Here is a 24320-nt window from a genome sequence, read left to right as displayed (position 1 = left end):
TAAACAATGTGATTACATTCAATATGACACAGCCCGTGCAACACTGGACCAACAGGCTAAGAAGTAGGACAGGATTTTGATGTCTGAAGAGGGGTTGAATAACAAACATGTTCCTGTGTTGAAGTATCCTTGTAGCGTACCTACGCGGAGGGTAACCTTGGCGGAATACAGTCGTAAATTAGAGAATTTTGAAGACCACAGTCTGTCCATATATACAGGAAGGGTTAGTAATAATAATACAAAGGGGAACTGCATGGAAAAGAAAATGGATGTGGACAAGGACAATCGGAACGAGAACTCTTAGTTCAGCATTAATCCTTCCTCCAGGCTCTTGAATAATTTCATAAAATTACACTGAAACAATTTCCTTTCCTTACCAGATTTAGACACCTAATAGGTAGATGGATACTTTAACACACATGCATATTATTAAACACCTCTGCACACATCCCAACTATTCTGGTCAGAGCAGAAGCATTCACAAGGCAACCAAGGCAGGCGCCTGGGGCCCAGTGGGTGTCAGGGAGCCCAACTGCCACTTTCTCTGACCATTCTCTCATCTTAGACTACCAGTGACCATACAGTGACCTTAAACGGTGTCTAAGGGACCTCATAATATCAGTCTCAGAACACTAAAGACATGAGGACATTAACAAGCCATTTCTGAGGTCTCCTATGGCACATGCCATCCAGCTCTCTATGGCTCAGGTACAGTTCTGCATCATCCCTGAAGAAGAAGCATCAGGTTTTGAAAGCTTGCAAGAACTATCTACATTTGGCCATTAAAGATTTTGTCTAGAGTTACATGTGTTTACACTTTCACAAAAAGTAGGTTTTTGGATTTTCTCTTAAAATGAACAGCAGACCTCCTCACTTGTATCGCCAAGATAAGATATGTGGTACCTGGCTGTCTCTTCAATCTGGATGTCGTCCACCGACGCCGTCACACAGGCCATCCCGGCATGTCTCTCAGCTTAAAAGAAACAGGAAGGTTGGATTAGCACAGAATTCATAGAGTACATAGAGGATAGTGACACAAACACATCCCAGCTGCCATTTCCTGAATTATGATGCTTGTGCATGAAAGATCTACCAGCATTTTGGAAGATTTTGGCAGTTACCTGTATGTGGACATTTTGACACAGAATTTACAAGATTAATCTAGGCTGAAATCCATCTGCCATTATCACTTTTCCACAGTATACAATTTTCCAGGTGAAGACCAAGCCATAATCCTCTTCCCATACCCACTTGATACCCATCACAGCCAATTTACTTCATATTCTACAGGAAAAACTAAATCCAGGAAGTTTCTGATGATGGCGGCTATGCATAGGACAAGGTGTAATTCAGTATATCACCTGAAGTGAGAGGAAGAGGAGAAGGAGAGACTGACATGTATTTCCTTGTAAAACAATGCAATAATTCAAGACATGCAAATAGGGGCTGGGCATTTGGGCGCTGCCATAGACTAAGGTGAACTATGGCTATAGTGGTGCTCAGGAGGGCAATTTGGGCACCAGCAAAGACAGAGCCCAAATCACACAAAAAAATAAAAACAGTGCAAATCAGCTGCCAGCAATAGCATCTTTCCAGATCCCATGGCAGCCTGGAGGAGGAATAGTAATTTAACAACCCCAGGAAATTTGCAATAGCAGGGTTTTTTGGCTTCATCCTACACCTAAATTTCCCAACGCCTTTTTGCATGTATGCATATACTGTACATTGTCTGGCTGCCCTGCTAGTCCTCTACCTGTACTACTTTAAGCTTCCCCCACTTTCTTATGGCTGCAGGGTTGCTGTACCAGTGGTTAGGACTCAGTTCCAGATCAGGTATTTATAGGGGATTGATTTGACAGAAGCTAGTTAAAGAGTTAGACAGGTTAAAATGATCTAAAAACAACAAAAAAGGAGGAGAACAGGTGGACTTACCTCCTGAAATGATGGACAATCGAGATTGTTCAAATCGCAAAAAACAATTTTGGCACTCCGCAACGCGTTTCGCAGGTATAACCCGCTTCATCAGGCAAGGAGTGCAAGCTCAAAAAGGTCCAATAGTGGCAATGCGCCTCTGTGCGACAGATTGTTTTTTTGCGATTTGAACAATCTCGATTGTCCATCATTTCAGGAGGTAAGTCCACCTGTACTCCTCCTTTTTAGTTGTTTTTAGATCATTTTAACCTGCCTGGTGCCTCTGTCCAAATTTGCACAGTATATAGTCTACCTTGGGTGGAGGGGACTGTCCCCTTCTTTCTATCTACAGAGAGCGACTTCTTAAACCTGAGTGGGGTCAGGTTCTAATACTCCCCACCTGCATTTCAAGTGGTTGCCTATGTGGTAACCCGTGTTTGTGAGTATATCCACATCTGTTAATTATTTTGCCAACAATTGTTAGACTTACTGCACTATATTGGGCTCTCGGTTTTTCTTTTTGTTTCAAGTGCATAGTTAAAGAGTCACTTCAGTATAAAGAACATGCAGAGTAAGAGTGCCTAGACAGATCTAGGAAACCATTTGTGCCTGGAGTGAGACCAGCTTGGAGGAAGCTGCTCTTTGATGTAATGGGTCTCATTTGTACATCGTAATCTCTGGTTCTCATTCCTACCACCACACTTCACATCTGATGCCTGCACTAACTAGCCTTGGTAGAGTATCAGCTATGCCACAAAGGAGCTGTTGTGCCCTCTAGGTGTGGTATCTACTTTGTGGTGTCTTTTAGCTTGCTATTGCTTTGCTGTTTATGGCATGCTAAGGTAATAGGAATCGCATTTGTGTTTCTCAGGAGACCTCTCCACTGATCTCCTGCTGGGTTTCTTTGGGGTTTTGGAACTCTGTGTAATAATTTTACCGGTTTTTCTTTCAATTTGGGAAGCAATGAAAAGCTGATTTTCAAAACATGAAGACAACTTGCTTAAATGTCACCAAAACCACTAAGATAGCTAATCGAACAAGAACCCGATTGGCTGGCGTAGGCAGACTACAGAATATTTTGCTTATATTTTCATTTACCAGCCTGCAGTGCTGTAACTATGGCCCAGACACAGGCAGATATTACACCAAACATGGGTTATACTCCCCCCCCCCCCCCCCTCCTGTGATTAGAATTATGTTTTATATACAGGGAGGTTCTCTTATGAAGCAAGGTGAAATATTTGCATCAGGCGCAGAGATTACAGGGGCAGCATTTTTGCACTGCATTTACACTAACAGCAGTAAGAGTAGGAGGAAAAGTGAGATGAGAGCAAGCAGTGGCGTAGCTAAGGAGCTGAGGACCCTGATGCAAGTTTTACATGGGGCCCCCCAAGAACTCTATACATAACAATTGATACGGTGCACCAAAACCTGCCAATGGCAACTACAGTGTCAGAGGTGCAAGAAGGGAATGGGAAACAGATTGTTAATGATTACCAGTATTCATAGTATCTATAGAGGTGATTATTATGAATACTGCAACAATAGAAAGCTAATACTGTAGTTGAGGGAGGGCCCTTTGGGGCTCCTCTGGCCCAAGGGCCCCGATGCAGTCGCAACCTCTGCACCCCCTATTGCTACGCCCCTGAAAGCAAGGTGAAGAGGTCATGATTGGGGAAAAGCAGCTTGTTGTGCTGTGTGAGGAGTCTGATGGTAAGTGAGGTGGTGCTGTGCGATCATTCCTAAAATGGGGGGGGGGGGGGGGCATTCTCATAAGTTTGCCTTAGGCAGCAGAAAGTCTAGAACCGGCCATGGTTCTATAGTGGTCCCCATTGCATAGTTGGGAATCAGGAACAAACAGATTATGGTTAAGGGAGGATTATAGGGTTACACTTCAGGAAGGGGTCAAGGATAGGCTTTGCTATCAGAAAAGTGGTCATGTCAGGTGAAGGTTAGGATTGTCAAGTTTCAAGCTTACCTTATCAAAGAGACGTGACCAATTTTTTTTGTAAAGCATACATAAACTACCCGAGTATCAGCAGGTGGTGTAGTGGCAGGGGTTTGAAGACTGCACAGAGTTAAAGTGGCCACACACACACACACACAGTTTTTGTCCAACAGATCAATTCCTCTCTGATCTGAATTTAAAATAGAGGGTTGAAGAATGAGGGGTTGATACCCACCCCATACACTGCACACAGATTTTTAATACATTTCACCAAAAATCAATGATAATCTATTGAACTGCAGAGTTGCACTGTTTGAAACAGTGCAGCGCTATGGGCCATCAGTTTACCACTGCGACCAATATTTAACTCGATAGATTTTTGGCACAAATCTATCAAAAGAATGGTCGATGCAGTTCACAGAGAACTGGCAGATTTAATAATGCCAATGGAATCAGTTAGCAAAAAAAAAAAAAAAAAAAAAAAAAAAAAAAAAAAAAAAATCGATGCGTGTATGGCCAGCTTTATATTGCATTAAGTAGTACAGTCAATTACCCTGCTAAAATCTAAATTAAGATCTTTCTTATGAACAGTGAGGTAGAATTGAACAAGGGATACCTATCAATATTGTATGACAACATATTTATCTGTGAAAGGAGTGACCAATAACTAAAGAACGTGTTTGCATTGTGTATGCCAGCAGTACACAAGTCATAATATGTAGCTGAGATTTGCTGTCAAGTCAGATTTTTGGTACATTCCAATTGATGTCTCCTTACCCAGTTCCATGCAGCTTTTTTATCAATCCCCAATAACAATTAGTACATGCACTGACATCATGGGTAGCAATAGCACAGTGGCTTAGCAGCACTTTGGGATACAGAAGTGAAGAATAGCTGAACCCACTAATGATGCAGGCTGGTTGCAGTCTTACCTGCTAGGCAGGCCGTGGTGTCGATCCATGTGAGGAGCTGTCCAGCACTCAGCTCGCCGCAGTGGTTGGAGTGCCAGGGGAAGACGGTGTGGCACATCTGCACCTCGCCCATCTCATATCCTGAAGCCAGGGCTGTGCAGTCTCTCCGGGCAGCGCTGGTCGCTCCATCAGGCGAGTCCCCGGACAGCAGCATGCGGGTGAGGCTGACAAACTTCTGCAGCAGGTGCCGGGGGGCCGGGAGGGGAGTCCTGGATCTGGGAGCAGCGAGAACATGAATTGCCAAGTGCTGTGTGCAGTGAATACATATCAGGCTGATGGCTGTCACTACGGACTCTGTAATGAGGCACAGCATGAGTTATCAGCGGAGGCAATCAGCGATAAGACGCGGGGCTCGGGCACTTTGCTGTGAATGATGGAGGGAAGTGTATGTGTCTGTGAGATACCTGCAGCAACTGTCACACTTCTACGGTCATTTTCCAACAGGAATACAAAGTACAGGCTGCTCACAGCTGTGCAGAGGTCACATGCGTGCACTGCAGTACCAGGTCACTCGAGCTGCCTGGCAGCTCTCCATGGTGGCATCGTGCCACACCTTGCCTCACACCTCTCTTATTGATGCCTGGTAATAGGAAGAGGGACTAATGCCAGTACCAGGGAAAGTCTGGGCGTGTGTGGCATGTGAGAGCAGCAGTGACGTTCTGCAGATCCACTTACAGGACACACTGCAATAGCAATGGAAGCTTTGTGGCTCAGTGCTGCAGTTAAAGGAATACTGGGTGAAAATAAACTGATGAGATACAATAGTAGCCTCCGTTTCATCCCCCCAGGCAAGAAGTACTTTGCAACGTAAAAACAAAACAAAAACAAAAAAACCAAGTACTAAAAGACAAAAAGAGCCCCCAATAGTGTATTATTGTTGAGATAAAGTAATCTTCAATTTGTACAGCAGATATGGATATACTCACAAGTCTGGGTTGCCGACCTCAGGCAATCACTCCAATCGCATATGGGGATATTAATAGTCGCTCTCTGTAGAAGAAAAATAAGGGTGTACACACCCATCCACCAGGTGGATAATGATATTTGTAGTAGTTACAGAGGCACCAGCAGAATAAAAATTAGTAGTCTATTAACCCCCCTGGCGGTATAAAAAATTCCACTAGGAGGCAGTGCAGCAGTTTTTTGTTTTTTTTTTCTTATATCATGTAACGAGCCCAGGGCTCGCTACATGATAGCTGCTGCTCAGCGGCATCCCCCCCGCTTCGATCGCCTTCGGCGATCTCCGATCAGGAAATCCCGTTCAAAGAACGGGATTTCCTGGAGAGCTTCCCCCGTCGCCATGGCGACGGGGCGGGATGACGTCACCGACGTCGGGACGTCATTGGGAGTCCCGAACCACCCCTCAGCGCTGCCTGGCACTGATTGGCCAGGCAGCGCACGGGGTCTGGGGGGGCGCGCGGCGGATAGCGGCGATCGAGCGCGGGGCGGTGGCGATCGGTGTGCTGACGCAGCTAGCAAAGTGCTAGCTGCGTGCAGCAAAAAAATAAAAAAAAAATAAACAAAAATCGGCCCAGCAGGGCCGGAGAAAACCTGCGCGGTTACCGCCAAGGAGGTTAAAACCAAATAAAAATTTGGAGGACCAGAGTGGATCCGTCTCCTCAATATATATGACAACCACCATATATGGTATCCAGAAAAATATAGATTTATAATCAGTGCTCCACATAAAATTATGCAACGAGTTTCGAGGTTGTGCAGATAGGTGCAGCGCCTCTGTCAGAGGCGCTGCACCTATCTGCACAACCTCGGAGTTAGGCCCCGTTCACACTTGCGGTTTTGCAAAAACCGCACCGGATGTCCGGACCGCACCGGAGCCGGATCGGACCTGAACCGTACGGTTCCTGTCCGGATCCGGTCCGGATCCGGTCCGGTTGCATACGGTTTCCGTGCGGTATGAACACGGTTGCGGTCCGGATCCGGATTCTTAAAGAGATAACAACCTGTATAAATACCTGGGGTTCTGGGAGGTCAGCAGAAGCTCTGGGGTCATTGTTGGAGACAGCTGGACGTGTGGAGACCATCCTTGGATACAGAGACAGCAGTTGGGACCATGGATCCAGTCATTTTTTACGCTTATTACCTGGGAATTCTCTCCTTCCTGTTGTTTACCTACTACTATGTGGGGAGAAGGCGTGCTCCTCGCAGGAGATGGTGGGTGCACCCTCTACTAGCCAGGAGGCAGAGGAAGGGAGAGTTCCAGGCCCTCTACCGGGACCTCAGACGACACCCACAGAAGTTCTACAGCTACACTCGGATGTCTATTCCCCTGTAAGTATATAGGCCTAAATACACCAACCCCCACCATTCCTAAACACCCCACCCTCACCCCCACAACACCTCATCCCTGTATACCTAGCTAAACACACCACCCTGACCCCCACACCCCTGTATACCTAGCTATACACTACACCCCCACCCTCCACAACACTCCCAAACCTCTGTAAACACACCTCCCCCATCCTCCACCCAACACCTTGTCCCACAACATACTTTACAGCTTCTTCCTTTACATCTCCTGACAGGTTTGATACCCTTTTGGAGATGGTGAAGGATGACCTTAGGAAGAAGGATACCACGTTCAGGAGAGCAGTCACACCACAAGAACAACTACTCATCACACTGAGGTATGTAAAAACAAATTTTTTTATTGCAAAAACAACCACTTTCCAACATGGAAACATTCTTCCAACATGGAAGACAAAAAAATAACATATCTATGGTATAGCCCGGTCAGTTTTAAGGAACACCAACCACCAACTTTGTGCTGGAAGAGTTGTAGGGCATAGCTGCCCAAGTGTCTTTCGGGGACACCAGGCCCTAAAATTGAAGTGCTTCAAAAACCTAACCACTGGCACATGACCCTCTGAGCCATGGATGAAGGACACAGGTCAGTGAAAAGGCTAGGCCTCTCACCGACCAGTCAAGGTGTCCTTCATCCATGGCTCCAAGGGTCTTGTGCAAGTGGTTAGGAACAAGAACAAAGTGAGGAGCAAGAGGAACCGATGGCAGAGGTGCATGACTACAGGTGCAGTGCAACAGGCACAAGGTTGTGACCCAGGTAGTGTCTTTCGGGGACACCAGGCCCTAAAATTGAAGTGCTTCAAAAACCTAACCACTGGCACATGACCCTCTGAGCCATGGATGAAGGACACAGGGCAGTGAAAAGGCTAGGCCTCTCACCGACCAGTCAAGGTGTCCTTCATCCATGGCTCCAAGGGTCTTGTGCAAGTGGTTAGGAACAAGAACAAAGTGAGGAGCAAGAGGAACCGATGGCAGAGGTGCATGACTACAGGTGCAGTGCAACAGGCACAAGGTTGTGACCCAGGTAGTGTCTTTCGGGGACACCAGGCCCTAAAATTGAAGTGCTTCAAAAACCTAACCACTGGCACATGACCCTCTGAGCCATGGATGAAGGACACAGGGCAGTGAAAAGGCTAGGCCTCTCACCGACCAGTCAAGGTGTCCTTCATCCATGGCTCCAAGGGTCTTGTGCAAGTGGTTAGGAACAAGAACAAAGTGAGGAGCAAGAGGAACCGATGGCAGAGGTGCATGACTACAGGTGCAGTGCAACAGGCACAAGGTTGTGACCCAGGTAGTGTCTTTCGGGGACACCAGGCCCTAAAATTGAAGTGCTTCAAAAACCTAACCACTGGCACATGACCCTCTGAGCCATGAATGAAGGACACAGGGCAGTGAAAAGGCTAGGCCTCTCACCGACCAGTCAAGGTGTCCTTCACCCATGGCTCCAAGGGTCTTGTGCAAGTGATTAGGATCAACAAAGTAAGGAACAAGAGGAATCAAAGGCACAGGTGCAGGACTACAGGTGCTGTGCAACAGGCACAAGGTTGTGACCCAGGTAGTGTCTTTCGGGGACACCAGGCCCTAAATTATTAGTGCTTCTAAAACCTAACGACTGGCACAGGACCCTCTGAGCCATGGATGAAGGACACAGGTCAGTGAAAAGGCTAGGCCTCTCACCGACCAGTCAAGGTGTCCTTCACCCATGGCTCCAAGGGTCTTGTGCAAGTGATTAGGATCAACAAAGTAAGGAACAAGAGTAATCAAAGGCACAGGTGCAGGACTACAGGTGCAGTGCAACAGGCACAAGGTTGTGACCCAGGTAGTGTCTTTCGGGGACACCAGGCCCTAAAGTTCAAGTCCAGCAAAACCAAAAGTTAAAAAGCCCTGTGATGGTATCCTTCCTCCGAGGATCGGAGGTATTCAGAGGAGCATGTCCAGGAACAATTTGACTTTTTTTTTCAAATTGTATCGGCACCACTACTAGAAAAGGTGGGAGTTGCTGCCTGGAAATCTGGACTCTCTTGGGTGCTGGTCGTGGATGAGCTGGACCCTGACAGCGGTGGCCCATATTGACTGCCTCTGTAGCCGGTGTACATCTGTGATGATTGCCAGGTGGGCACCGCTGTTGGTTGTGGGGGTCTAAAAATTGGTGGTTGCAATAATGGCGTGTCCATGTGCTGTTTAATCACCTCCAGCAAATTGGAATGGCACGCCATCAGGTTTTGTGAAGGCACCTTTTCAAGATATGGTATTAGAGACATCACAGTGTGAAAACACGGGTGTGCCTGCAATTTCAGTAGTTCCTTGCTTTGTTGATGCATTTGCTGCATCATGTTCTGCAGCTGGCCCACCGACTGATGATGCTGCGCACGCAGTTGGTCGATTTCTCCTCTGTGCATCTCATGCATCATTTTAAGCTCGTCCCTGTAGTGCCCATGTACAGTGTCGAGCTCACATTGCAGTGTAGTGATGTGGGACTTGTACTGCTCCATGATATGGCCCCTGTCCTCATCTTGCAACTGCCGGGTTATGAGAGTTTGGTGGCTCTGAAGAATCCCGAGAAGTCCGGAGACAGCCCCGGACATCTCGGACTCTGTCTCTCTCCTTGTTGGGGGGAGGGTACCTCGACGCCTCACTGGTGTGGTGGTCCTCACTGGTGGTGTGGCAGCATCTTCCCGTCCTCTGGCCTGTGTCGGGGTTGCCCTGCGCGCTGGTTGTGCTGCAGTCTCTCGGTGCTCCTCACTTTGTTCTTGTTCCCCTGGAGCTTCCATAGCGGTCGATTGTGGAGGTTCAGCTTCTTCCACACTCGGTCCTGCAACCTCAACATCCAAGCTCTCTTCTGCCAAGTCATCATCAAAGGACGGAGTTGTGATTAAGGACTCCCTCCTCCTACTCCTCGCCTCGGGGCAATAGGTTACATCGGCGACGTCATCATCCACCAAGCTCTCCTCACTGCTGAACCGTGCCTCCTGGGTCGGTTCCTCTTGCTCCAAATTGTCTTCAGTCCTGTAGATAAAAAAAATATTTATTGGTGTGCCAAACAGCATGTGGCGTCAATTCACAGAGCTAGCAAACACTAGCAATCACTTTATCACCCGTTTCTACCCAACATTTGATAAAGCTTGTGAGAAAAGTTCGCTAGCCATGGGAATTGAGGCCATAGCAATACATGGCCGAAGTCATGGTAAATGAGCTCTCAGTTCCTGCCCACAGTAGTGGTACTTACAGTCTAGGTTCCAGGCTTGCATTGATGAAAGACAATTGCTTGGCAAATTGGTAGTCTTTTTGTCGCCTTCCCCCGCCACTGCCACTTCGTTCGGCAAGTTTTTTCTTCCGTAGCCATTTCACATATGCATCCCGTATATTGCGCCACCTTGTCTTGTACCTTTCTCCTGTAACGACATGAAAAATTGATTTCGATTATTTCTCTTGTAGGTACATCGCAACTGGACAAACATATACATCGCTACATGTCACATTTCGTATTGGGAAGAGCACGGTGGCAGGCATCGTCGTGAGGACTTCGAGGATCCTTTGGACGCGACTGAGGGCCAGATACATGCCTGTGCCGGACACCACGAAATGGGAGGAGATCGCCCAGGGCTTCTGGACCGAGTGCAAGTTTCCTAATTGTGTTGGCGCACTGGATGGGAAACACATCCGGATTCACAAACCCGTGGGGAGTGGCAGCCATTATTTCAACTATAAAAAATACTTCAGCATTGTTCTAATGGCAGTGGCAGATGCGGACTACAAGTTTGTGTACGTGGATGTGGGGTCGTACGGTAGTTCCAATGACTCTGGAATTTTCCAGCGTACGACCCTTTGCCGGCTGATGGAGGAAGGCAGACTGCGTCTCCCCCGTGACAGACCCTGGCCTGGGACAAGGGCACCGGCCTACCCCTATGTGTTTGTGGGGGACGAGGCCTTCGCCCTGTCCGACCATGTAATGCGTCCGTACCCAGACAGGGGACTTGATGCCAGCCAGCTACACTTCAATGCTCGGTTGAGCCGTGCAAGGAGAATGGTGGAGTGCACATTTGGGATCCTGGTGTCAAAGTGGAGGGTGTTCCACACGCCCATGCTGCTGAAACCGGGCAACGCAGTTGTCGTGGTGAAGGCAGCATGCATCCTCCACAACTTTGTGCGGCAGGAGGAAAGAGAGACTCCGGAACCCCCGAATGTGCTTCCACTAATGCCCCTGCGGAGGTATGCAACCAGGCCAAGGGTAGTGTCACTGCGGAACAGGGACCAACTGAGAATTTTACCACACCACCTGGACGAGGGTGAATGTTTGGTTTTTAATATGTTTTGTTGAAATGTGTTTATTTTGGAGTTTCAAGTTTGAGTGATTTTAAATGTATTAATTTTTTACAATAAATTGATGTATAATAATTGGTCATTGTGTATGTTTTATGTGCACAGGTGGGGTACATCGCAGGTGGGTGGGATACATCACAGGTGGGTGGGATACAGCACAGGTGGGGTACAGGTGGGTGGGATACATCACAGGTGGGATACATCACAGGTGGGGTAGAGGTGGGTGGGATACATCACAGGTGGGGTAGAGGTGGGTGGGATACATCACAGGTGGGGTAGAGGTGGGTGGGATACATCACAGGTGGGGTACAGGTGGGTGGGATACATCACAGGTGGGGTACAGGTGGGTGGGATACATCACAGGTGGGATACATCACAGGTGGGGTACAGGTGGGTGTGATACATCACAGGTGGGTGGGATACAGCACAGGTGGGATACATCACAGGTGGGTGGGATACAGCACAGGTGGGTGGGATACAGCACAGGTGGGTGGGATACAGCACAGGTGGGGTACAGGTGGGTGGGATACATCACAGGTGGGATACATCACAGGTGGGGTACAGGTGGGTGGGATACATCACAGGTGGGGTAGAGGTGGGTGGGATACATCACAGGTGGGATACATCACAGGTGGGGTACAGGTGGGTGGGATACATCACAGGTGGGGTAGAGGTGGGTGGGATACATCACAGGTGGGGTACTGGTGGGTGGGATACATCACAGGTGGGATACATCACAGGTGGGGTACAGGTGGGTGTGATACATCACAGGTGGGTGGGATACAGCACAGGTGGGGTACAGGTGGGTGGGATACATCACAGGTGGGATACATCACAGGTGGGGTACAGGTGGGTGGGATACATCACAGGTGGGGTACAGGTGGGTGGGGAACAGGTGGGTGGGCCACGGGTGGGTGGGCAACACGTGGGTGACACAAATCCATAGCAAAAGTTGAATACATCACAAGCTTAAACCACAAGCCCCCCCCAAAAAAACTTCTAGTCAACATACCCTCTGTGCCTTGCTGTCTCTTGCTCAAGTTCTCAAAGTCCTCCACATACAGCTTGGCAATTTTTTTCCACAGGCCTCTGCATTTTTTGATGTTGCTGTGGTCCGCATCCCCCTTGTCCCACAGGGCTGGTACCTGCTGCACCTGTAGGATGAGGTCTTCTGATGTGTAGGGCCTCACCCCCTCGCTATCAGACAGATCCTGCTCCATATTGCTGCCAAAGAGCTCCAGCATGAAGTCACTGCTGCTCCACTCTGTGAACGCTGGTGCCATGTGGTCCCCATCCAAAATGGCCACCATACCATAGAGTCAGCATAGGAAGTGTGGTACAACATCCGGTTTTTATAGCCAGTGTGTTGTGCGCTCTCCGGTTCTCATTGGTTTCCATTGGCCGGATGCAACATTCCGGCTCCGGTCCGGATACGTCAGCCGGACCAAAAAATAGCGCATGTTGGAACGGACGCCGGAGTCCGGATCCGGTCCGGCTCCGGTCCGGACGAAACGGACGCATGTGAACGGTCGCATAGACTTTCATTGCTATGCCGTGCGTCCGTTTCGTCCGGTCCGCATGCGGTCCGGCTCCGGCACGGCGATTCCGGATAGCAGCCGCTAATGTGAACCGGGCCTTACTCCTGCTCTTGTATTTGCCTGCGGAAGCGGGCTTTGGACCCGCGAAATGCGTTGCATAACTTTGTGGAGTACTGAGATAGATATTTATTTTATTTTTTTTCCTGGATACCATAAATGGTGGTTGTGTCATATACAGTGTATATTGGGGAGACGGATCCACCCCAGTCCCACAATATTTTATTTGGTTTTGATAGACTACTAATTTTTATTCTGCTGGCGCCTCTGTAACTACTACAAAAAACAAAGTACTAAGGCACTAGAAGATATAAACCATGTGCCAAAAGTGGATGCATAATACATACAACGAGTCCATGAGATACAAATAACCAGCCGATCCTGTCGCATTTTGCTGCACGCCCCTTTTCTTGCACTCCCTCTACCCAGTGTGCAAATGCAGAGTACCAGGGATGTAACAATAGACCCTGCAAGGGATGCAGCCGAAAGGGAGCCCAGGAGCCACAGGGGGCCCAGTGAGGGGAGGGGGAAGTTTATTTTCCTTGTCCTGAGAAACAGACAACTAAGGGCACAGAGAAAAAAAGCTGTTTGCTCTATGCAAAATTGTTTTAATGACTGCATCTGCTCAGCCACTGATAAGGAATCTTACAAAGTTTTGCAAAGATTTGTAGACAGTCTCTATTCAGTGTGCTGCAGGCTCTTCTGCACAGCACCCAGTCCCTAAGCTTTCTACCCCTCACCAAGTGCTGTGTTCTGTACAGGGGCAGACTGACCATTAGGGCACTCGGGCATGGACTGAGGGCTTGTGGTCAGTAGGGGGCCTGCCCCTGGTGCAATTGAGAGGCAGGGAGAGGAGGGCGGATTGGGCCTAGCAGTTACAACTCACCTTCCACCGTCAATCCCCTGCAACCTCTATCTCCTTTCTCCCTCTCTCTCTCTGGCGTCAATCGCATAGGTAGCATCACCTCCCTGTGATGACGTGACCGCATTTCATCACAGGGGGATGCTGTTACCAATGTGACAGACGCCGGGAGAGGAAGGAGACTACTATGCCATCTCCCCCCGCCGATGTGGGGCACCTACCTATCTTACCTATACTGGAGGCACCTACCTCACCTATGCTGTATGCACCTGCCTATCTAACCTATACTAGGAGAACCTACCCATCTATCTAACCTATACTGCGGGCACCTACCTGTCTAACCTATACTGGGGAACCTACCTATCTAACCTATAATGGGGCAACTGTACTGGCTACCTATATTGGAGGCACCTATGCCTCTGGCGCGCAAGTGTGTGTGGCTTGCAGGTGTACGGGCCCCTTAATTTACTATTGCCCGGGGGCCCCATGAGTTGTCAGTCCACCTCCCGGTACTGTAGTGATGCTGGAGAAGGCTGCAGAGCCAGTTCTGCTCCATCAGAGATGGACAGAGTGAGTATAATCAGCTTAGGCAGGGAGCACACTCGTCTGTCTGTTTTCTGTATGCATTTTCTGTACACCATGTGTGTCTGTACATGTGAAAACATGCCCGTTTTATCACAGAAGCTAATGTAATAGGTAGAGAAAACGTGTGCCGTGCTTCACTGCTGTTTTTATCTGCATGGGGGAGGTGTTTGGTGGGAGGGGGGCCCCACCCAAAGCTTCGCAGAGGGGCCCAGTGATTTCTAGTTACGCTCCTGCAGAGTACAGCGCAAAAGCTGTGCTCTCAACTCTGTGTCCAGTTCTGTGCTTGCACCTGTTCGTGCAGCCTAGTGCCTGACATCTCCTGCTGCAGTACAGGAGGGGGGCAGAAGGAGGGGAAAAAAATTATGATGCAGGGCAGAGCTGGCACAGAGGGGCAGAAGGAGGCACGAGAGGTAGCATAAGGAGACAGAAGGGCACAGGGAGACAGGGGCACAATGGAGGCTGCCTGCAAGTTAGTCTATCTGGACCCTGTGATGTCTGCTCTCCAGGGACAGACTGCTCTTCAAGACACCAAACTTCCTGCTGCTGCGTGCATCCGTGGTGGGGGGGCAAGTCTTTGCGGGGCTGAGGTTACATTAAGGGCTTGACCCAATGGCGTAGCTAAGGAACTATGGGCTCCAGTGCAAGTTTTACATTGGGGCCCCTCCAAGCACTATACATAATTGATACGGCGCCCCAAAACCTGCCAAGGACAACCCCAGTGTCAGAGGTGCAAGAAGGAAATGGAAAACAATTTGTTAATTACTACTATTATTCAAAGCATCTATACAAGTGATCATTACCAACACAGAACCAATAAAACTTAATACTGTGGTTAAGGGAGGGCCCTATGGGGCCCCTCTGGCCCAAGGGCCCCCGGTGTGGTCGAGACCTCTGCAACCCCTATTGCTATGCCACTGGCTTAACCCAAGATAGCTTTATTAAATATTTAAATCTACTTTGATTTTTATTGCATCATTGTCTCTGCTCAATGGCACATATCAAAATCTATGAACTATTGACCCTTTTTTTGTTTGCCCTTTCCTGCGCTCAGAAGCCATTTTCTGGATTGTGTTTTATGGCTGTAATTATAAATGAGAGTTACACTATAGGTCGACCACATCACAACTGGACAGTAACTGTCACTTGCATACCTGAAGTTTAACTCTTTCAGATAGAGAAAGAAAATAAAAGAACACAGCCTAGTCATTTGTGTGCTTGGCACTGTACATACATCTGTCTCACCACGTCACCTTATTCCTTTTAAGCATAGGGTCACACTAAGTGTTGTTTTCTGCATTGACAAAAAACGGACAAGTGAAGGGCTCCTATAGATAACATAGGATCCAGACTTGTTTTAAACAGCAGCAAAATCAGAATGCAAATTTAGGCCCTATATGACTTTTCCAGAGACCTAAAAGCTGTGAATGCCTACGGAAACGGTGAAAGCCGATGGGGACAGAAGTGTCCTTTCTCACTAGGCTTTTTCCCGTATCCATTCGTTCACTTGTCTTATCACTTTCTGCATCATCGCTCTGGTCCTCCACCGCAGGAGACAAGCGCTGTAATACCCATGGGAGCCCCAGTAGATTGAAACAGACCCTATGCAGGATTCTCATTGGTCCATTGCCTGGTGGACCAATGAGAATCCTTCTTGAAAAGGGAGGATTCCGACTGGTCTGTTTCAGTCCAAAGGGTAGCTGCCCAGGCTCCCATCAGTAATGAAGGGCTAGCTGCCAATGGAGGCCCTGAATGGTGGCAGTTCAGACGCACAACGGTGAATAATGTGAAGCATGTAACCTCAGCAATGACCCCTGCATAAAAACAAGGAACACCAAGAGCCCCAATAGTGTAATATGTACTGGTAAATGGTTACTAGATAGAGTAAATATTAATACTCACAAACCAGGGTTACCATTAGGCAACCACTGTAAAGGCAGGTGGGGAGATTTTCCTGACCCCACTCAGGAATAAGAAGTCGCTCTCTGTAGATGAGGAGAAAAAGAAAAAAAAAAAAAAAAAAAAAAAAACCTACCTCTATTTACCAAGAATTTGTTTTTTAAGCTCATTTAGCTTTCGTTTATCCTTTTGGCGCCTCTGTTCTCCTGCATAATGACAACTTATGCACCCCCTTATCAACCCTAAACTTTCATACATACAATGAGGGGAAGACTGGGACCAAGTGCAGCGGAAGATGCTGGCACTATGCAAATTAATAATTTGGCTGGAAGGAAGTGGAATTCAGTGGGCGTACCCATCACAAGACTAATGGTGCTCACAGCACCGGGTGTGGCCATGGCTAGGGGTGCCGCTGTGGTGCACAGCCACTGTGTTCTTCCACCTGGGACCTTTTTTTTTTTTCATAGTTTGGGCAACATCTGGGAAATAGCAGGTAGAGCAGGGGACTGTACTACTTCCTGCACTAGATGTAGCACCCCTCCCACTTTCTGTCCCATGTGTAATGTGTTTCCTGGCTCTCTGCATACAGCCTGCAGTGAATGAATGTGCAGAGCAGCAGGGTGAGTGGAGAGAATGATTGCTATGCTGCAGCTGGGACATTAGCAGGGAGAGGTAGCAGGATGTGTTTAGTGCTTCAGAAGTAGCCTGTCACAGGGGCGTAACTAAGCCCCACCGGGCCCCCCTGCAAAATATCAGAGCGGGCCCCCCCTGGGGCCCGCTCGTGGCCGGTTTTTTGGGGGCTGGAGGGGTGGCAGCATGAGGGGAAAGCCTTGCCCACAGTCGGCAGGGAGAGGGGTAGTTCCCCCCCTCTCCCTCACCTCGGGGCTCTCCCCTCTGCGCTCCCCTCCAGCTAGTTAACGTGTGTGGGCAGCGGGCAGCAGCGGTGTCAGGATACATACCCCCTTCCTTGCGTTCCATCGCCGGCTTCTCGCTCTAGCGGCTGACGTCACTTCCGGAAGCGGAAGTGACGTCAGCCGCTAGAGCGAGAAGGCGGCGATGGAACGCAAGGAAGAAGGTATGTATCCTGACGCCGCTGCTGCCCGCTGCCCACACACGTTAACTAGCTGGAGGGGAGCGCAGAGGGGAGAGCCCCAAGGTGAGGGAGAGGGGGGGGGGGGGGGGAACTACCCCTCTCCCCGCCGACTGTGGGCAAGGCTTTCCCCTCATGCTGCCACCCCTCCAGCCCCCAAAAAACGGCCCTGAGCGGGCCCCAGCGGGGGGGGGGGGGGGGGGGGGGGGGCCCCCGCGGGCGTAGGCGCTGCAGGGCCTATTGTTACGCCCCTGGCCTGTCAATAGCCATGTGCACTGGCTGCTGTAATACCAGAGTGCCCTAGACCAGGGGCGTCGCTAGCCCTATTTTGGGGGGCACGTGCCCCCAATCTGTCCTGGGGTGCCACGGATCTCCGCCCGGCCGCCCCCTCTAGCAGCGGCTCCCTCCAGCCGCCGCCGCGTCACTCAGACCTCAGGATCAGGCGGCGAGCCGGCGACCAATCGTGCAGGCGCTAGGACCCAGCGCCCGCACTGATATGCGGAAGCGACATCACTTCCGCATATGGAGCAGATGCGTCCAGCGCCCGCTCTTACTGGTCGGGTCGCCGCTAATCCTGAGGTCTGCTACGAGGTAAGGGGAGTGGGAGGAAGCGGCGGCGGGGGGGCCTCCCTGGCACTCACTCACTCCCTAGAGGGGCTCCCCCTGGCACTCACTCCCTAAAGGGGCTCCCCCTGGCACTCACTCCCTAAAGGGGCTCCCCCTGGCACTCACTCCCTAAAGGGGCTCCCCCTGGCACTCACTCCCTAAAGGGGCTCCCCCTGGCACTCACTCCCTAAAGGGGCTCCCCCTGGCACTCACTCCCTAAAGGGGCTCCCTGGCACTCACTCCCTAAAGGGGCTCCCTGGCACTCACTCCCTAAAGGGGCTCCCTGTCACTATCGGGGTCCCTGTCACTCACTACCTAACTGGAGGCACCTGTCACTCACTAGCTAACCTGGGGGTCCCTGTCACTCACTACCTAACTTGGGGGGCTACCATATTAAGGGGGCATTCTGCCTATTTATGTGAAATGCTGTCTATGTGCCTCATGACTGCTGAATTTGTCTTGTTGGGGGCCTCATGATTTGTTGGGGGCCTCATGATTGCTGAATTTGTCTTGTTGGGGGTCACATGATTGCTAAATGCGAGACTATGGGAAAAGCTGAATCCTTATCTGAGACAATAGCATTAAACCTACTTTTTTAGCTTTTTAAAACAGAAAATAAAACTGGGAGGTTCTAAAAAAAAATGAATACATTTTTCAGGCGTAGGATGGATGAAATTGTTTATCTTCACAGTTTATTTTCAACTTGGATTTTCCATAATGTTCATGTAGGAGTTAAAACGTTTGTACAGTATTAAGTTTAAATTGCGGTTGCCACTTTGCGATAGGTAAGTGACTTTTGGATTGCAGTTTGGGCACTCTGCCTCCAAAAGGTTCGCCACCACTGTCATAATCTAATGTCCCACCATTGCTAGGTTCATGTAAATTTGTCTCCACCCGGCCATTACCACACCTATATTCTGGTCCATGGCCCACCCATTTTTCGGTGCGGCACGATAAGCACGCCGCACAACGTGATCCTTATATTTTTGCCACGCTAGCTGCAGTGTGCTGAATTCTGCTGCCTACAGTATGTACAGTATACGCTGTTCTCTAGTGCCTGCACTGTGTGCTGATTTACCTCCAGTGTGTACAGTGTAAGGTGTTACTCTGTGCCTTTACTGATTGTAAACCAGCTATATTGTATGCTGATCCCTGCTACTTTCAGTATGTACAGTATTAGCTGTAAAGCCTGGTACACACATACAATTTTGATTAGCCAATTTTAGCTCTGTTCATAAAATTCATTGTCTGTTGGCCCACTTACTGCACGGGGGTGGTAAAATTGGGGGTCAGTGATTGACCAATCAAAATTGTATGTGCGTATACATCTTTGATCTATGCCTATACTGATTGTAAATTATCCAAATAAAGGACAGGGGGCTCCATCCAATATTTCGATGGGCAGGCCCGTTATCTGTAGCTTACACCGCTGCTCAGTTCATGTACATTTGGCCCCACCCATGGCCATGCCCATTTTTTGCCGCGACGCGCTGCGCGCGCCACATATACCTCCCCACCTGGTGCCCACAGGTGCCCCCGATCTCCAAGGACCCTAGAAACGCCCCTGCCCTAGACTATTGATTATTCATCCTGATCAGAGTAATTAATAATACAGGGCAATCTGCTGTTGCAGAAGCCAGTGATACAGGTGCTGACAGCCGACTCCTGTAGTGAGCACAGGAGCAAGCTACAGGCAATTTAGATTAGCTTGATTGCAGGTAATCTTATCTTTTCCCAGCTCCTCCTCCCACCCGGTTGTCTACCCCCTTGACCATTACCGCTTTCACGATTTCAGCGACTTCTTTTAACAGCATGTCCCTGCCAAACAGCACTGGTGATGTTTGCAGTCCCGATATAAGTCCTCCCTGACATTTCTACTCTCCAACCAAGCTCTCCATCTTTATCTCCCCCCCCCCCCCCTTCTAACGGTCCTCAGATGAGCTTGGAGAAGGAGTGCTGGGGGAAAAAAAAAAAGTTTTATACACCACAAGCAACCACAGCCATTTTTTTTTATTTTTTTTTCCCAGATGGGATAATGGATAATTAAAAAAAAAAAAAAAAAAGTCATGATTCTCAAGTAGCCCATTAAATTATGTGGCACAGTTTCCCATAGTGCACATGCAGTTGAGGCAAGTGTGTACCCTGCTTACAGCTTCCTAGTTTACCTAACGATATGCCCTCAGCTCTGTAGCACTTGCTAACCACTGACGTTGACTGTGGCCACCGATGATAGCAAATAGAGTCGGAGAGGCAACTTGCGACTGCTAGCTAACATGAGGGAAACCCTGCAAGTACCACTTATCTGTCAATCGCTCCTATGTGTCTTTTGTAAGAGGTGCCCATCAATGATACAATCAAAATTGTACAATCTTACTACCATGCAATAAGGCCCAGTGCACACCAAAAGCCGCTAGCAGATCCGCAAAATGCTAGCAGATTTTGAAGGGCTTTTTCTTCTTTTTCTGTAGCGTTTCAGCTAGCATTTTGGGGTTTTGTGAAGCGTTTTTGGTGTAGTAGATTGCATATATTGTTACAGTAAAGCTGTTACTGAACAGCTTCTGTAACAAAAACGCCTGCAAATCCGCTCTGAACTGCTGTTTTTTAGAGCGGTTTGCTGTTTACCTATACTTTACATTGGAGGCAGAAACTCCTCCGCTATCCAAAAAATGCCTCACCCCGGGAGTATGCGTTTCAACAAAACGCCTCCCGCTCTGGTGTGAACCACCCCATTGAGATACATTGACCAAGCGTAGCCGCAGCCGCAAGCGGCTGCAGAAACGCTGAAAAGCCGCTCGGTGTGCACCAGCCCTTAGAGATTCTTTCTAAGTGATAAATTCAAAGTATATTCACAGCGTTTATTCTTCTGTATACAGTCCTGGCCAAACAAAGTTTGCTGCTAAACTGCTTTGCTGATCTTTATTTCAGTTGTTTATGTGATGTACTGAAATATAATTATAACCACTTCATATGTTTCAAAGGCTTTTATTGACAATTACATGAGATTTATGCAAAGAGTCAGTATTTGCAGTGTTGGCCCTTCTTTTTCAGGACCTCTGCAATTCAACTGTGCATGCTCTCAATCCACTTCTGGGTCAAAGCCTGACTGATTGCAACCCATTCTTTCATAATCACTTTGAGTTTCTCAGAATTAGTTGATTTTTGTTTGTCCACCCTGTCAGGAACCGGCCCCGCGGCAAGCCTGCAGATACGGTTCCGAACTGCGGGTTTGACCAGAACAAGCGTGGAGCAGCCTTATTCAAGCTAAAACAAGGATGTGACCCCTCAGAACACTTCTCACTGCCACCACTAGCTACCGCTAGTCACTTCCACTCTGCTGTCGAGTGATCTGCATGCAATCCGCGTTTTCGTATTCGAGTCAGCTTTGCGCTTTAGGCCAAATACGAGAACGCCACACACAGTACAATCCTACAGTAGCAAGGCGCAATCAGGCACTGACTTTGTAATGCAAGTTACACTGCAGTCTCTTCTAGGCTATGAGCGTTAGCTTAGTACAGCAGAAGTCAAACTTATTAAATAACGATTTAATATTCCAATAGTGGAAGAATGCAGAAAATATATACAAAAGATTACAAAAAGTAAAAAGTTACAAAGATAAACGTTACAACGATACACACAAGGATATTTGCATAAAAATAAAACAGGAATCAAAACGTTACCAACTTGAAGGTCTAAACGTTGTTTGCGGGAGAACGCAGCTTCTGGTCAGACCAGGATAGCCCTAGCGTATCTCCAAAGAGCTACGAGTTGTGACTGTCCTAGCTGGGGTTTTATAGCCAGATTTGGGGCCTGGGGCATTTAAGGTTCAGTCCCAAATTGTTTGCACAGAACGCTTGTCATATCCCTTCTGTGATATGCGAACTTCAAAGGGTTCCTGTGTCAGCTTTTGAAGTTTACCGATTTCAAACACTCAAACGCCTCCAGACCAATATTCAGACCACAGGTAAAATTGTATCAAAAAAGGACTTCAAACACTTCCAGTAGGCGGTCATATGTAAACTTCAAACATTCCTGTGTTAGCTTCCACTGTCCCCAGACTCTTGTAGTCTTGATTAATGTATTGGGAGAATGGGCTGTCTACATGTACAGGAGTTCAAAAGCCATGCAAACCAGCCTTTTCTTCCTCAAGTGGCTGCTAATTAGCAGTTCCCCGCTACCCCAGGAACTTAATGCAAACGTAGTTTCACAGACAATCACATCTGAGACAGCAGATCAAAGGTGACTGGCTAGTGGCCTAATGAGCCATTTCCTTGCCCCAAGCTAGCAACTCAAGGTAACAGCTTCCTTTTAGCAGACATACACATGTGACACAGGCAGAAAAATGAAGCATATGGCCTCCATGCGATACAATATGGCTGCTATGTTCTGCATATTGCTGTACATATCACATATATCCTCACACACCCGCCTCTTGAGGAATGACCACAAGTTCTCAATAGGATTAAAAGATACCCGAAATGACATGTGACATGATGAGACAGACGTGTATGTACAGTGCCTAGCACAAAAATAACTATGCTGTGTTCCTTTTTCCTCTCACTTTGTTAAATATCAGGTATGTAATTGGATGACGCAGTCCTGACAGACAGGAAGTGACTACAGTGTGACCCTCACTGATAAGAAATTCCTGTCTATCACTATTGCTCTCAGAAGCAATTTTCTGCTAGGAAAGGGTTTTATAGTTGGAATTTCTCATCAGTGAGGGTCCCACTGTAGTCACTTCCTGTCTGTCAGGACTGAGTCATCCAATTACATACCTGATATTTAACTTTTTCAGAAAGAGGAAAAAAAAAAAAAAAGGAACACAGCATAGTTATTGAGTGCTAGGTACTGAACATACCCAGGTCTATCTCATCATGTCACTTCGGGTATCCTTTAAGATCTGGAAAATTTCCAGGCCATGGACCCAAAATTTCAACGTTTTGGTCCCCGAGCCACTTCGATATCACTTTTTCCTTATGACACGGTGCTCCATCATGCTGGAAAATGCATTGTTCTTCAAACAGTTGTTGGATTGTTGGAAGACGTTGCTGTTGGAGAGCGTTTTGGTACCATTCTTTATTCATGGCTGTGCTTTTTGGCAAAATTGTGAGTGAGCCCACTCCCTTGGATGAGAAGAAACCCCACACATGAATGGTCTCAGGATGCTTTACTGTTGGCATGACATAGGACTGATGGTAGCGCTCACCTTTTCTTCTCCCGACAAGCCTTTTTCCAGATGCCCAAAACAATCGGAAAGGGTCTTCATCGGAGAATATGACTTTGCCCCAGTCCTCAGCAGTCCATTCACCATACTTTCTGCAGAAGATCAATCTGTCCCTGATGTTTTTTTGGGAGAGAAGTGGCTTCTTTGCTGCCCTTCTTGACACCAGGCCATCTTCCAAAAGTCTTCGCCTCACTGTGCGTGCAGATGCGCTCACACCTGCCTGCTGCTATTCCTGAGCAACCTCTGCACTTGTTGCACTCAGATCCCGCAGCTGAATCCTCTTTAGGAGACGATCCTGGTGCCTGCTCGAATTTCTTGGATGCCTTGAAGCCTTAACAAGAATTGAACCACTTTCCTTGAAGTTCTTGATGATCCTATAAAATTGTTGATTTAGGTGCAATCTTAGTAGCCACAATATCCTTGCCTGTGAAGCCATTTTTATGCAACGCAATGATGGCTGCATGCGTTTCTTTGCGGTCACCATGGTTAACAATGGAAGATCAATAATTTCAAGCATCAAGTTTGCCATTCTAACCAAATCAGCCTGACAATGATCTCCAGCCTTGTGCTCGTTAACATTCTCACCTGAGTTAACAAGACAATTACTGAAATGATGACAGCAATAAGTGCAGTGGAAAGGTTTTTTGGGGATTCAGTTAATTTTCATGGCAAAGAAGAAGGACTATGCAATACATCTGAACACTTCATAACATTCTGGAGTATATGCAGATTGCTATTAAAAAAAAAATAATAATAAATAAAAAAAACTTAAGCACCAACTTTTCTAAATTTCCAATATTTTTGAGTCTCAAAACTTTTGACCAGGACTGTAGATTTCAGTAAGTTTGTCAAGATTGTACAATCAAGATTGTGTTTTAAGTGGGTTCCTTTCATTAAAGTTTCTGAAAATTTAGTCTTCACCACCTCCCCCAAACTGTTGGCCAATCACTAGAGAACCAAAGGCTCATACACACATCAGACCATAGTATT

At 48.0% G+C, this 24320-nt stretch overlaps 1 protein-coding gene across 2 annotated transcripts in view; it reads right to left on the bottom strand.

Annotated features, from left to right (window-relative positions):
* The window catches only part of ACOT12 (acyl-CoA thioesterase 12), a 119566-nt gene that overhangs the window by 82909 nt on the left and 12337 nt on the right, over positions 1-24320 (bottom strand). The window contains exons 2-3 of one of the 2 annotated variants that reach the window (XM_068247953.1): positions 4792-5045; positions 904-973 (exon numbers count right to left, since the gene is read on the bottom strand). In XM_068247953.1, the coding sequence (XP_068104054.1) occupies positions 904-973; positions 4792-4984 (263 nt within the window). In that variant the 5' untranslated portion in view covers positions 4985-5045. Of the gene's footprint in view, positions 1-903; positions 974-4791; positions 5247-24320 lie in introns of those variants that run through there. The other variant, XM_068247951.1, reaches the window with a different exon arrangement.

Source organism: Hyperolius riggenbachi, chromosome 1, assembly GCF_040937935.1.
Source record: "Hyperolius riggenbachi isolate aHypRig1 chromosome 1, aHypRig1.pri, whole genome shotgun sequence".
Taxonomy (NCBI): domain Eukaryota; kingdom Metazoa; phylum Chordata; class Amphibia; order Anura; family Hyperoliidae; genus Hyperolius; species Hyperolius riggenbachi.
Note: the sequence above shows the minus strand (reverse complement) of the source record. Positions and strands in the feature narration are given on the sequence as shown.